General features: G+C 50.6%; 6 protein-coding genes across 6 annotated transcripts; 3 read left to right on the forward strand and 3 right to left on the reverse strand.

Annotated features, from left to right (window-relative positions):
* Window positions 1-967: 967 nt before the first annotated feature.
* On the forward strand, window positions 968-1,801 carry Triagg1_2545 (uncharacterized protein; the record flags this gene model as incomplete). The annotated part of the gene is made up of 1 exon (XM_062896738.1): window positions 968-1,801. The coding sequence occupies one exon, from the start codon at window positions 968-970 to the stop codon at window positions 1,799-1,801; it is 834 nt and encodes a 277-aa protein (XP_062758757.1).
* A 164-nt stretch (window positions 1,802-1,965) lies between these two features.
* On the reverse strand, window positions 1,966-3,625 carry Triagg1_2546 (uncharacterized protein; the record flags this gene model as incomplete). The annotated part of the gene is made up of 2 exons (XM_062896739.1): window positions 1,966-3,448; window positions 3,561-3,625. The coding sequence occupies 2 exons, from the start codon at window positions 3,623-3,625 to the stop codon at window positions 1,966-1,968; spliced, it is 1,548 nt and encodes a 515-aa protein (XP_062758758.1).
* A 363-nt stretch (window positions 3,626-3,988) lies between these two features.
* On the reverse strand, window positions 3,989-4,951 carry Triagg1_2547 (uncharacterized protein; the record flags this gene model as incomplete). The annotated part of the gene is made up of 1 exon (XM_062896740.1): window positions 3,989-4,951. The coding sequence occupies one exon, from the start codon at window positions 4,949-4,951 to the stop codon at window positions 3,989-3,991; it is 963 nt and encodes a 320-aa protein (XP_062758759.1).
* A 663-nt stretch (window positions 4,952-5,614) lies between these two features.
* On the forward strand, window positions 5,615-7,271 carry Triagg1_2548 (uncharacterized protein; the record flags this gene model as incomplete). Its single annotated transcript, XM_062896741.1, has 3 exons — window positions 5,615-6,019; window positions 6,103-6,987; window positions 7,158-7,271. The coding sequence occupies 3 exons, from the start codon at window positions 5,615-5,617 to the stop codon at window positions 7,269-7,271; spliced, it is 1,404 nt and encodes a 467-aa protein (XP_062758760.1).
* Window positions 7,272-8,787: 1,516 nt separating this feature from the next.
* On the forward strand, window positions 8,788-9,348 carry Triagg1_2549 (uncharacterized protein; the record flags this gene model as incomplete). Its single annotated transcript, XM_062896743.1, has 3 exons — window positions 8,788-8,970; window positions 9,038-9,096; window positions 9,180-9,348. 3 exons carry the CDS (start codon window positions 8,788-8,790, stop codon window positions 9,346-9,348), a joined length of 411 nt encoding a protein of 136 aa, XP_062758761.1.
* Window positions 9,349-10,224: 876 nt separating this feature from the next.
* Window positions 10,225-11,949, reverse strand: Triagg1_2550 (uncharacterized protein; the record flags this gene model as incomplete). The annotated part of the gene is made up of 2 exons (XM_062896744.1): window positions 10,225-11,479; window positions 11,681-11,949. 2 exons carry the CDS (start codon window positions 11,947-11,949, stop codon window positions 10,225-10,227), a joined length of 1,524 nt encoding a protein of 507 aa, XP_062758762.1.
* Between the last annotated feature and the right edge of the window lie 574 nt (window positions 11,950-12,523).

Consider the following 12,523-nt stretch of genomic DNA (forward strand, 5'->3'; position numbering starts at 1 on the left):
TAGGGCACATAACATTTTACACATGAATAAAATAGTAGTGTTTATATGGATATTAATTATAGAAACCAAGACTAAATGGCTACAGGATGCTGTGAAATATAATCATACAAACAGACAAATTGTGCCGAGAGTTCACAAGAGATGAGCGAGAAACGGTGACTCTAGGTTAAGGCTGTATGTATCGCTACTACATCCAGCTGCGAAATGGTTCATCTCCAGGGCTGTTATTGTGAGCAAAGGCGATGTGATCTCATCTGGTCTATTCCATTATTGTCATCCATGCTATTTGTAATTATTTCCTGCGTCGTCTTATCATGGAAGATTGTTTGTGAATGGGAACATCTTGCCTAGCACCATTTATTAGGTGCCTGTTGGGTGTTGGCAGGCTGCACTCAGTATAGTTGGTTATAGGACACTAACTGCAGGCACCAAACGCAGGTAAGCTATCAACCATCTCCAACTTCCTAAATTATACATCCATGCCAAACCTCCAGCAACCATGACAAGGAAATTGCCCTGGAAAAGAGAATCTGAATCTTCAACAAGCAATAGCGCAAGAAATACGGCAGCCCAAAGCCCCAAATTACCTACTGCGCGACAATATGAGAATCGGGACGTTTTGCGGACGCCCGTGTCACGTAGACACGTTCGGCGCGTTTTGGATTCCGGTACGAAGAGAGAGATGAATCTCATCCCATCTCACCCAAATAAAAAGATAGTTATTGGAAATGGTGGTTGAGTCAACTGACAGTAATTATTCCAGACCCTATTCGAAGTCCATCTACTTCGCCTCCACCAGAGCGGCCTCATGAAGAGTACATCTGCACCGTCCTCATGATCTTGATGATTGCCTAGTTCAAACATCAGTTCAACATGCACACATTTCTTGTCTATACTCGACTAACATGGAACTTCCCTTCATATCAGGTTCATGATTCCAGGACTGCTGAACGACGACAGATTCAGAATGGTCGATGATGAGTTTCTGCACATGGCCCAGCGCTTCACCGCGCACCTTCACCGAGCGGAATACGATCGCCTCAAAGCCCTCGCCAAGGCCCAAAACGCGGCTACCATCAGCGAGATTGAGCGTCCCGTCGTGGCAAGTGCGGTGCCGACAGCCAGGGCACGGCAGAGGAGTGAAGCAGCTCAGAATGCTATGAAGCGGCGCAAAACGCTGGAGGCTGAGGGCGTCGATGATGCTGGCGAGGGTGATGGCCGCAAAGCAAAAGGGGATGAACAGAGGTCGCCGTGGGCGGCAACGGGTCTGCGAGGATTGATGGAGGCGCCGAGACGGGAGGGAAGGACCATTATGCCTGCGGCGAGTACTTCATCTTCTTCATCTAGGACGAGAGCGGCCGCCGGGTATTCAAGCAAGTCGTCGCCGCAGCAAGACCATCGAAGCCGCGAGCCACCACCGTCATTGCCACCATTGGCGCCATCATCTAAGAAGATCAAGCTTGACTTGCCCGCTAATCCAAGGTCAACTACTACTACACAGAGTAAAAACACCTCTCAGCATCCTCGTACCTCTAATCCAAATCCTCAAGATATATCTTCCCGCGCCACAGAAGTTCCCAAAGGAGCTCCTCGTGAAGACCCGCCCCGAACCAAATCCGACAGTCAGCAACCCAGTGTCTACAATGTGGATGACGATTTGGACGATGATCCTTTTGGCTTGCACGAGCGTAGGATGAGCAGGAAGAAATCCCGAGAGCAGTTCAAACGACCAGGCCCAAAGAATGAAGTCAAAGACGAATCAAAAACGATTGATTTGAGCTCTATCCCTTCGTTCTTATAGACATCTAGTCACAGGCACCGGTTAAATGGTTTACCCACAGAAAATACGAAATCACAGCGAAATTATACTGATGCCTTGGCACATGCGCAGCGCAGTTTCTGTTGAGAGCCAAACGTGACGTCGTTAATCTCATTGTAGTAAGTTTCCTAAGCCCCTACACTGCTCTAGTCATCTTGCACTGTGAGCTCATCAAAGTCATCTAGCAGCTCGTCCATATTCACTCCCGGCGCGCCATCGTCTCCATCCTCGTCCGTCTCCGCTATGCTCATCTCATCATCGTTTACCTTCTTGGGATTCTTATACAGCGCCAAGGCCGCACGCAGCTCTTCATCTTCCTCGACATCACGCAAGAACATCTCGTACTCCTTATCCATACGCTCTTGGTCTGCCTTCTTTGGCAGAAGCTCGCCCTCATCCTTGTCCATGCGCTTGAGCTTCCAGTTGCGACGACGGTTTCTCCTGCGGTTGGGGTAGTGTTTCTTCACCAACACGACATCGGGGACGATTGATGAATATGTGTTGGACTCCTCTATCGCATCAAATTCGGGATTGTTGAAGTTGGTTCCGCTCAACATGTAGCCCATAGCTGAGTCGCCTGGCTGTAACAGGTTTCCAAGATGTGTTCTGGTAAAGTATGTCCTATCATTGACACCCAGATCGGAAGCACGAGCAACCGTTGCCTCGGCAAGCACCCACTTACCCTTGCGAGTAGGGGTAGGCTCAATATCCATGACGATGAACTCGACCAACTCCATGGCGTCGGCGAGGGCTGTGAACGGGGCGCGCCAGTAAATGGATGCATTTACTTCCGCTGTTTGAAGGGTTTGAGGGTCCATGAGGTAGACCGCCGTACCAATCTTGTGGCAAAGGACGAGGGGTGAGATGTTGCTACTCTGTTTCGCAAGCTTTATTGGCAGCGCGACCAGGTCATCTCTGCATACGGGGACAATTTCGGCGGAAAATGTGAATTTGTATGATTTTTTTGACGTGTGGGTATCCATGGAGATCAGCTCTTGTGAAGACTTGACTTTGACGGGAACGACTGAGTTGAGGAAGTCGACAAACTTCTCCGCCTGGTTTCGCACGGAAAAGAAGAAATCGATGCCATCCTTGGCCTCCTTGATGTTGAGGGTCTCTTTGTGCGCACCATGCTTCAAAATGAGCTGCTCCAGGAAGTGGAACGTCCTCTTGTGCAAGACCTTCTGTCGGACCTGGACGCAGGCTCTCCAGTGGTTGGGGGTGAAACTCTTCTGGCACTCGGGGCACTGCTGGGTCGCCACAACATATACGACCTCGAAGCTCTGCTGCAGCAGTACTCCCTGCTGGACGGAATCTTGGACGGTCAACTTGACCTTTACTCTTCGGGAATGAGGCTCGGTCCAGATGAAGCTGGCATCGACGATTCGCACTTTATTCAGGCCCCTCAGCTTCTTGAGGCAGAGAGCTAGGAGTTCGCGGGATTCAGGCATGGCGGCGATCCAACTTGAGGGTGGCAGGAGCCATCTCTCGCAGTCTCTGCATTGCTGGATGGTGGCCTCTCGCTGGATTCCCTGGGAAATGTCGTTGGTCAACTTGATGCAGTCGTAGCAGGCAGCGCCCGTGGCTGTTGTTCCGTCGATCGGGGCACCGCAGTTGTGACAGAGGATTCTGTGTTGGATATTGTCAGTCTCTGCAGTCGTTGATGGATGTTTGTGGAGGGGCAGCCGCAAAGAAGAAAAATGGAGAAAAAAAGCCGGGAAGCTGGGAGAAAGTCACTTACGTTGCTGCCGTCGCCTGCTGCGATATAGGCGCAATAGAAATGGCGTCATCAAGATCCATAGACATTTTGCTTGATGTAGCCGATGGTGATGTGATGTGTGTTATGGTAGATGATTTTATCGGATGGGGTCCCTCTGATACTACATCTACGAAGAATCGAAAAATATTTTGCCCCGCTGCTTGATAAGCGGTCTTCCATGGGCTTATCGCTAGATTTGCCGTCGCAGAATTTATTGCCTTATCCGTAGTAGCGGCGTGAAAATATGTGCGACATTGAGTCAGTCGCGTAGACATGCACTAAACCGGTAACGAGATGACGGACATGAGGGCGTATGATAATTGTTCAGATTCCGTATCAATGCCTTCTATTTAGGCAGACACATGTAATAACAAGTAATTATACAAAACAAATAAACAAATAAAGGTCTACTAAAAAATCTTGCTCAACACTCTGCTCACTCGCTCTGGTTGCTCGCTGGTATCTCCGCCCTTGTTGATCTTGGAAATCTGCTTAAACGTCCGCACGCTCTCCCTTGGTTCCTCATTGTCCGCTGCGTCGCTCGCCTTCCTCTTCTTCGCCTTTGCCTTTGCCTCCATGCCGTCCAGCATCTTTGCTCTCTCCACATTGCGGACAAACAGCTTGTTCTCCCGCGTCGTCTTGCTGATTTCCGCCCTCATGCGGCTCGACCTCTCAGCATCCTCGGCGGCAATCTGCTCCGTCAGGTTGTGCCACTTGAAACCATTGAGATACAACAGGTTCCATATATCGTCGTGGTAGTAGCTTCCTTTCTTTCCACCGATTGGCCGTGCGTTTAGAAGCTCGCACACAGCCTTTGCATCCTTCTTCTTGATAAACTCGACCCAGCCCTCGGTAAAAGTCTTTTTCTTGTTGCCGCCTCCTTTGACGCGCCGTGCTCGTGCGACTGGATCTTCGGGGGCGAGGAATATCCTGTTGATTTCTCCGTATGGAGCAAGGAGGGAACGTAGTTTATTAGGCTTCATGAATGGCGGCACCCGTGAAATGTAGACCACGCCAGATTTTTTGATGGCTTCCTCTGTCGCGACTAGGTTCTTCTTTGTCAAGGGTCGGGCGACACCAGGCAAATCTTTGGTCTTTAGCTTTTTGGCCTTCTTCTTGCCGCTATCGGCGCCAATCTCGTCGTCTTCTTCATCTTGTTTGGCCGATTCTAGCTCCCCCTCATCTCTGTCACTGGCATCTTGCTCCTTGTCGCTAGCTTCAGCATCGTCGTCTTCCTCGTCGTCGCTGCTAATCTTTCGTCGTTTGGGACCGCGGCCGCCTTTCTTTACTTCATCATCCGACTCGTATCCATTCAAGCGTTCGTCTTCGCTGTCGGATGCATCCAGAAACTCGTTGGCCCTTGTTGCAGCCATGATGTGTGATTTGCAGAGCACTATGTCGTCTCGTATACGCAACTTGGCTCGGAGCTCAGATGTTGTCGCAACAAAAAAAAAAGTTCCAATCTCTTATCGCGATAAGAGATTGTCGTATTGCAGTACCGGGGCACAGCGTATTAGCGAATCCAGCGGTACTCTCATTAATGTACCTAGGTATCTAGGCTCCAATTCCTGTTAACCTAGACTACTATATCCGATTAATGGCTTAGAGATAGTTCCCTCTCACGTGGAAAGAAAACCTAGTACCTACCCAACTAATTGCCTGCTAATCTGTTGTCCTGACTCCGGTCCCTCAACGGAATTCTTACGTACAATTAGCCACCCAAAGTAATGCCTTGGTACCTGGGTAGGTACTACTAAGGCAAGGCTACCATCCTTACCTACTAAGTAGTATGGGGGCACTCATACTGTTTGATGTATGGCGGGGCAACGATATCGGTGACGTGGGGCAAATTAATGACGAACGGGCAACAGCGGTTCTTCAGACCAGTGGACCAGTATCACCACTTCCCCTCTCCCTATCATCTCCATACCGGCTTCAAATCTTTCATACTTTCACGAGTGTTTCCATTGTACAGCTTCTTCATCAGATAAAATCATCTTCGCCTCCCCAACAAGTACACTCTCACCAAGTCCACCATGTCTGTCGAGGTGATCAACACCATCTCTCCAAATACCAACGAGGTGGTCATCACTCGCAATGGCGCCTCCCCTGCCGATCTGGAACTGCTCCCCAAGGTCGCCACTGAAGCTTTTCTGAAATTCCGCAAGACGACCCTCAAGGAAAGGCAAGACATTGTCCGGAAATTCCTCGACGCATTGGATAAACGCCAGGATGACCTCGCCCTGGAACTGACCACCCAGATGGGCCGACCCATCGCTTATACGGCAAAAGAAGTCACCACCGCCATCAAGAGGGCGGAACATCTCCTCAAAATCAGCTCTACAGTCTTGCAGGATATCGAGGGTGAGCCCGAGAAAGGGTTCAAGCGTTTCATCCGAAGAGCACCCGTTGGCCCTGTTCTCATCATCTTTGCCTGGAATGTAAGTAATCCCGTCTCCCGCACCAGCCACTATTACTCGCGTGATTTTTTTCTCTTTTTAAATTAACGTATCCGTGTCTCAAGTATCCTTATTTGATTCTCATCAATGCGTTGATTCCCGCAATCCTGGCTGGAAACAGCGTGATATTGAAGCCATCACCGCAAACGCCAACTATTGTGGAACAAGTGGCCAGGCTATTTTCCGAGGCCGGCTTGCCCGATGGAGTCTTGCAATATTTCCACTGCGGCTCCCCTAGTGTCATGGAAACTATTGTGCGAGATCCCAAGATTGCCCTGGTGTGTTTCACGGGGTCCGTCGCCGGCGGCCTTGCCGTGCAAAAGGCTGCGGCCGACAGGATTGTCAACGTGAGCCTCGAATTGGGTGGCAAGGACCCCGCCTACATCAGAGATGATGTAGATATCGACTGGGCTGCGGAGGAGATTGTGGACGGCGCCATCTTCAACTCTGGCCAAAGCTGCTGCTCCCTTGAACGAATCTACGTGCATGAAAACGTGCACGATGCCTTTGTCGCGGCCGTTCAAAAGGTGCTCAAGGGATACAAGCTTGGAGATCCGTTTGACAAGTCGACTCATGTAGGACCCGTCATCTCTAAGCGTTCCAAGGAAACAATCGAGTCGCACATTCAGGACGCCTTGGAAAAGGGAGCCAAGGATGCTACGCCGGAAAACGAAAGCTTCCAAAACCCCCCGCCCAAGGGCAACTTTGTGAAACCAACCCTGTTGACGGATGTGGATCACACGATGACTGTCATGACGGAAGAGACATTTGGGCCTGTGATTCCGGTCATGAAGGTAAAGGGTGACGACGAGGCCGTGAAGCTGATGAACGATAGCGAGTTTGGGCTCACGGCTAGCATCTGGACCAAGGATGTGGATCGAGGCTACGCGCTTTCAGAGCAGGTTGATGCTGGTACTGTCTTTGTCAACCGCTGCGATTTCCCCAGTCCGGTAAGTTCACGGCGCGTGCACCCTAACAAGACCATCCCCCCTTGCTCCCTTGTTGGCCCGTGGTCATATTGCACCCGACCGGGTCACAACCCTAGCAATCAAGCAATCAAGAAAACAAAATGCTTTTGATGAACGACCCCAGTGTGCTAACTGTACGACCAACAACACAGGACCTTGCGTGGACCGGATGGAAGAACTCAGGTAGAGGACAGACGCTTGGCAAATTTGGCTTTGACGCATTTGTCAAGTCCAAGAGCTTTCACATCAAGGACTATCCGAAATAAGCGTCAAACGACGCCTTGTGGTACTGATCAATTTACGGAGTAGAAGAGTTACATACATAAAGAAAGAAGGAGAAGAGCGTTCAATACCATCACCCAATGAACCTAGTGCCAGCTGTGCCTCCGCACCAGCCCCAAAGATTAGCGAGAAGATCTCCCTTTGGGCTCCTTTGAGCGTCGAGCCGTGGAGCTTGTGATTGGTTCGCCTGCGACGAATAATGCGAGGACGCTCTACTATCGGACAAGGGTCCCAGGTTCAATCTTTCGTTTTCTCGTGAAGGGTCACCACAGCATCTCACATTTTCGTTTTGCATGAAAGGCGTTCTCCACCGTCCGCCAACCCTAAATCCAAAGACGAACGGCTGTTCCAGCTCGCCAATGCAACCGTGATGAGATGAAACAAGAATTCGTCGCCAAGGCAAGGAGGCCGCGAACGAATCGGCCAAGCCGCCGTTGACCCCATTCGTTCTGTACAAAAAGGAAGCAAACAATGGCCGTGCACGTCCGTTCGTTGCTCCGCCATGCTCCGCCCGTGGCATGATGGCCTCGTTGTCGTGGTTGTGCTTCTCGCCTACCGACAGCTCATTACCCTGACGAATGTAACGGCATACGGGTTCTTGCGTGAGGGTAACAGCATCTGGAATGCCAATTCAGTTCTCGCACATTCCATATTGGGCCTTGGGGCAAATGCACAGGTCTTGTTCCAAGCCCGGCATGTGAGACACCTCTGTCTGCACCTCTCCTAGTGTTGTCGCACTCTTCTGCGCGGGCGCGTGTGTTTAATGAAACCCCGTTCGACAAAGGCCCAAAAGCGGCACCGACCGAAGGGTTATCGAATAACGGTGCTGAGACACGCATAGCTGCCGATGTGGTGTGTTATATATATATGGCCAGCACCGCATCCGTCGGCAACGTGCTGAGCCTGTGAATCTCAAGCCGGACGCCTCCATTCATTCTGCATCTTAGGCAGCTCAGGAGCTTCACCAGCCCACACACTCTTTACCCCCCCTTGTCAGTCCGACGGCAGTCCGCATTCACTCTTTTAATTTTATTTTCTTTTTTTCCCCCTCTCACTTTTCTTGCCTTGCAGTTCGCTTTCGGCACTTTGCAGCAATAACCGTATTTAATTGTTTGTTCATCTTGAATTCTCTCTTTTATTAAAAAGGCTACACCGTCGGGGCCCAACCGCTCGTATCTTCACCAAACCGACTTAATTCGTTTCACCAACATCAATTATCACCCAACAGCATCTAGAAGAAAAAGAGAGGAGAAAAAAAAGGAACAGCGCAGACAATACTTCTTTCATCTTTACCTTGATTATTTTTTTTGTCAGCGCAGTGCCACAAACAGCCATTGTCGACGTCAACCATCATTTTGGGTTTCATCTCTTCTTTCTCTTTCTTCATCTCAACAACATTCACTCTCTGTTTCATCTTGCTTTTCGATTTCTTGCCATTTCCTCATTTTTCACTTCGTTTCCCAATTTCATCCAGTCAACTACTTGCCTTCGCCTCAACCGATGGCGAACTTGCCGAGAAGTGTTTCTTTAATCAACCTGGAAACGGAGAGCATTGGCGGGTGTTCCAACACGACTTACGCCACTTCCGAGATGCGCCTCAAGAACAATGTCAGGACTCTCTATGAGCGCATGCAGGCGGCTCTGCGTCATGGCAGGCGGAAGCAGAAGCGTGGGCTGGAAATTGTATGTCCATTTTTGCCATGTTTCACTATCTAAACGAGTTCTTCTTTGACTGACACTGGGTTTCTAGTCTGGGCCGTTTGGTCTAAAAAAGGAGCCTGTTCTGCTCCCCGGCATCTCACAAGAAGAGTAAGGCACCCTGAGACACAATCACGCCATTGATCACTGTCTTTTTGAATCCGAACTCTTGTACTAATACGTGTTTGACACAGGCTCTGTATCCTTCGAGAAAAGGCTGCCGCTAGTCGCATCGGTGTTGCTGAAGACTCCATGTTCCCCGATCCAACAGCTAGCCTGCCTCGGTCAATCCGTTCTCGCTCTCCTCACCGAAGCCCTTCGCCGTTTTCCGTTGTCTCTGCCACTCAGCAGCAGCCCAACTAATTCAATGACTGGATGCAAATCTCATGAACGAACACCACAATATCATCATATCCATGATTAAGGACATTACGGATACTATTATCACTACTTTTTTATTGTTACTGCTTGGGTAGTGATGCATCTCTCCCCTTATTTCCTTACTTCTAATTTTTCATCTTTTTTTCCTTTTCTTTCTCATGGGCATGGTAAAACAAGGGACAAAAACAGATTGGCTAGATTGGATCGGGTTGGGATTGGACAGGTACTTAATTATGGGCTATTATACAGGATAGACAGGGCGGGAAATGGTTAGCGAGCGACGGGCAGGATAGATATTACAATGACGATTTCGTTTGGTCTAGACGAGGAAAAAGAAACAAACGAAAATGGGAACCACTTGGTAATGATGAACGCGATTGAGAGGCAGAAAGGGGGGATTAATGCGGAAAAAAGGCTCACTTGGTTAATGTAATGCAAAAGTTACGCAGGAACAGAGATTAATAGTTTAATACAGTGATGTGTGCATTTTTTTTTTTTTTTGCTTTTGTTATGCTAATTAGTTCCCGTGTTGTGCCATCTTCATTTCGCTATTTTCGTTTGTCTCAGGGTGGCACGGATTTTGGTGTAATGAGATTTTGCCTGTGCAACATGACACGGACCATATACAGCTGCCTACTGCAACCAAGGGATCAGATTCTGTTGATCGATTTGGTTTCCAATATTTGCGTCTTTTCTTCTTCTTCTCTTTCTTCCATATGAGCTCGTTGAAAATTAATGAAAAAAAAGAACCTTTTATATCCCTCCTCTTTCTTTTGTTGTGAAGTGATCTACAGCTTTCCAGGAGGCCTCGCCTGTCAAAGAGCGGAATGGGTTGACAATGTCCAGGGCTGAGGCAAGCTATAGCCACCCGTCGTACACGTCCAAGCTCTCCTGGCGAACCCCCTCCATCTCCCCCTTTACCCCCAAAAGCTTCACCTTTGAGCCTTTTTCGCGACTCCAGGTGGCCAGGAAATCCTGCACTTGGGCCAGCGTCTGGTCGTCGTCTCGCATCAGCAGGGCGAGGGCATCGTAGCCGCCAGCACCAGGCACGACGCCGCCGTAGACGCCATCGAGGGCGCTGACGGCGTCGAGTAGCTCGGTTTGCGTGTCGGGCTCGATGGGAACGCCGCTCTCACGGCCCATCTGGCGGATCAGCTCGCGGACCTGGCTGAGCTTGGTGGGGAGCTGGTCGAGGGCGCCGGCCTTGAGCGTGGCGGCCAGGTCCTCGTTCTTGGACTGGAGGTCGTTCCAGAGGCCCGTTGAGTGCTGCTCGTCTTGGCCGCGCCACGAGAGGACCTTCTTCACCATGCTGACGGTTTGGCTACCGCAGTCGACGTCGCACATGCGTAGGACCAGCCCTGGTGGCACGGTGACACCATCGTCTTGCACTTCGACGTCCCACTTGTCGCCGTCTACGACTGCGAGGAGCTTGTCGCTGAATCCAGGGGCGCCGGGCTCGGGCAGCACACTCAAGACGGCGGGTGAAAACCTGCGGTAGGTGCAGGACCCATACACGGCGGCGGCGACATCGAAGCCCGAGCCGACCTTGCCCTGGGCGGCACAGTGCGCGGCCTGGGCGAGGTTGTGAAGCGTCTGCTTGCCCTGCTTGGAGGAGAGGTCGAAGACGCTGGCCGGCAGGTAGTGAGTGAGCAAGGAGGCAGTGAGGGAGGTGACGAGAGCTGCGGAGGAGCCGAGGCCAGTCTTGTTGGCCCCCTGAAGGGTGACGGGGAACTTGGCGAACCGGCCAGACGAGGAGGCGTGAGAGTGGGAGTAGTAGTCGTTGTCAGCAAGGATGATGAGGCGTGAAGACTTGATGGCGCTGTGAGTGTGCTTGGACGAGACAACGGCATCGATGTAGGTGAGGGCGTAGCTCAGCGTCGTCTCAACGAAGGGGTTGGCTGAGATGGTGGGGCCGCTGAGATGAGGAACCAAGACACGGCAAATGTCAGTAAAGAGTTGAAAACAAGGCCGTTTTCGAACAAGGAAGAAGCAGAGATTTTGCGTGCCTTGGAACAGGCAGAAGCAGACAGAGGGAACTTTGCTTTTAATTGAATTGAGAGACCTTGTCTCATTGCTCGAGGGAATCGGGACGTCTTGTCGTGTCTTGTTCTCCCTGGTGTTCCGCTTCCGGGAGCAACGTTTTCATTCCCGAGAAACAGAAACAAGGAACAGAGACAAAAGGGTTCTCTCTCTTTTCCCGAGTCTCTCAAACAGAGCAAATCCCATAACGGCGAATCAAAATAGCAATAGAAAAAACAACAATAACAACAACAACAATAGCATGAGCGGCAAACATAATAACATGAGTACTCACACCTGCAGCTGGGTCACCTTGATGCCCCCCTTTTCCGGTGCAAGGTGGTAGCCGTAGCGCCACTGCGCGTCCTGGAACTGCGGGCTATCGACGACAATCTCGTTGAGCTGAACGCCCTCGGTCGTGAGGATCTCGCCGGCGATGACATTGATGCGCGCGCTCAGGCCCAGCACCAGGCCCGTGTAGGAGCGGTCCAGCACCAGGTAGCCGCCGGCCAGGAGCACTTTGCCTGGCGCGGAGACGGCGACGGAGGCGTTTGCGGTGGGCATTTCTGCGTATTTGTTTTGGTGAATGGATGGAGAATGAGATGAAGTAGATGAAATGTAAGTAATTGGAGGCGTATATAGGGTGAGCGAGCTGAATTGGCGGCGCAATATATGCAGGTATCAAATGTTAGTTGGCTGACAAGGCTCTGGCGATGTAACGGTGGGTGTGCAGGCGGAAACGAGGCTGGCAGGAAGAAAAGCGCCCAATTGAGCGGCAAAGAATATTAGATATCGGATAATTGAAGATGTAAGAAGATGATATTGACCTGCTTGTGTCGTTGAAGTCGACGCTGAGGTCGGTCGACAGAAGACTTGAGTTTTGGAGGTTGTAAAATGGAGCGGGGGGTGAGAATGAGAATGCCTGGCAGGACAAAAGTGCCAACACCATTCCGTATTCGTATTCGCACTGTCGTGAATTCAATAGCAACCTCATCATGAATCTACGGAATATCATGATGCGCTTACGCAGCTGTCACCTTTTCACCGATACATAATTGTTGCATTGCAATAGGTATTGCTTTATTTCGCTGCCTTGGCGCTTCCTCCTTTATATGCCCAGTCCTGCTTCTTTGATATG

This window comes from Trichoderma aggressivum, assembly GCF_033847375.1.
Source record: "Trichoderma aggressivum f. europaeum strain CBS 100526 chromosome Unknown scaffold_006, whole genome shotgun sequence".
In the NCBI taxonomy this organism is placed as follows: Eukaryota; Fungi; Ascomycota; class Sordariomycetes; order Hypocreales; family Hypocreaceae; genus Trichoderma; species Trichoderma aggressivum.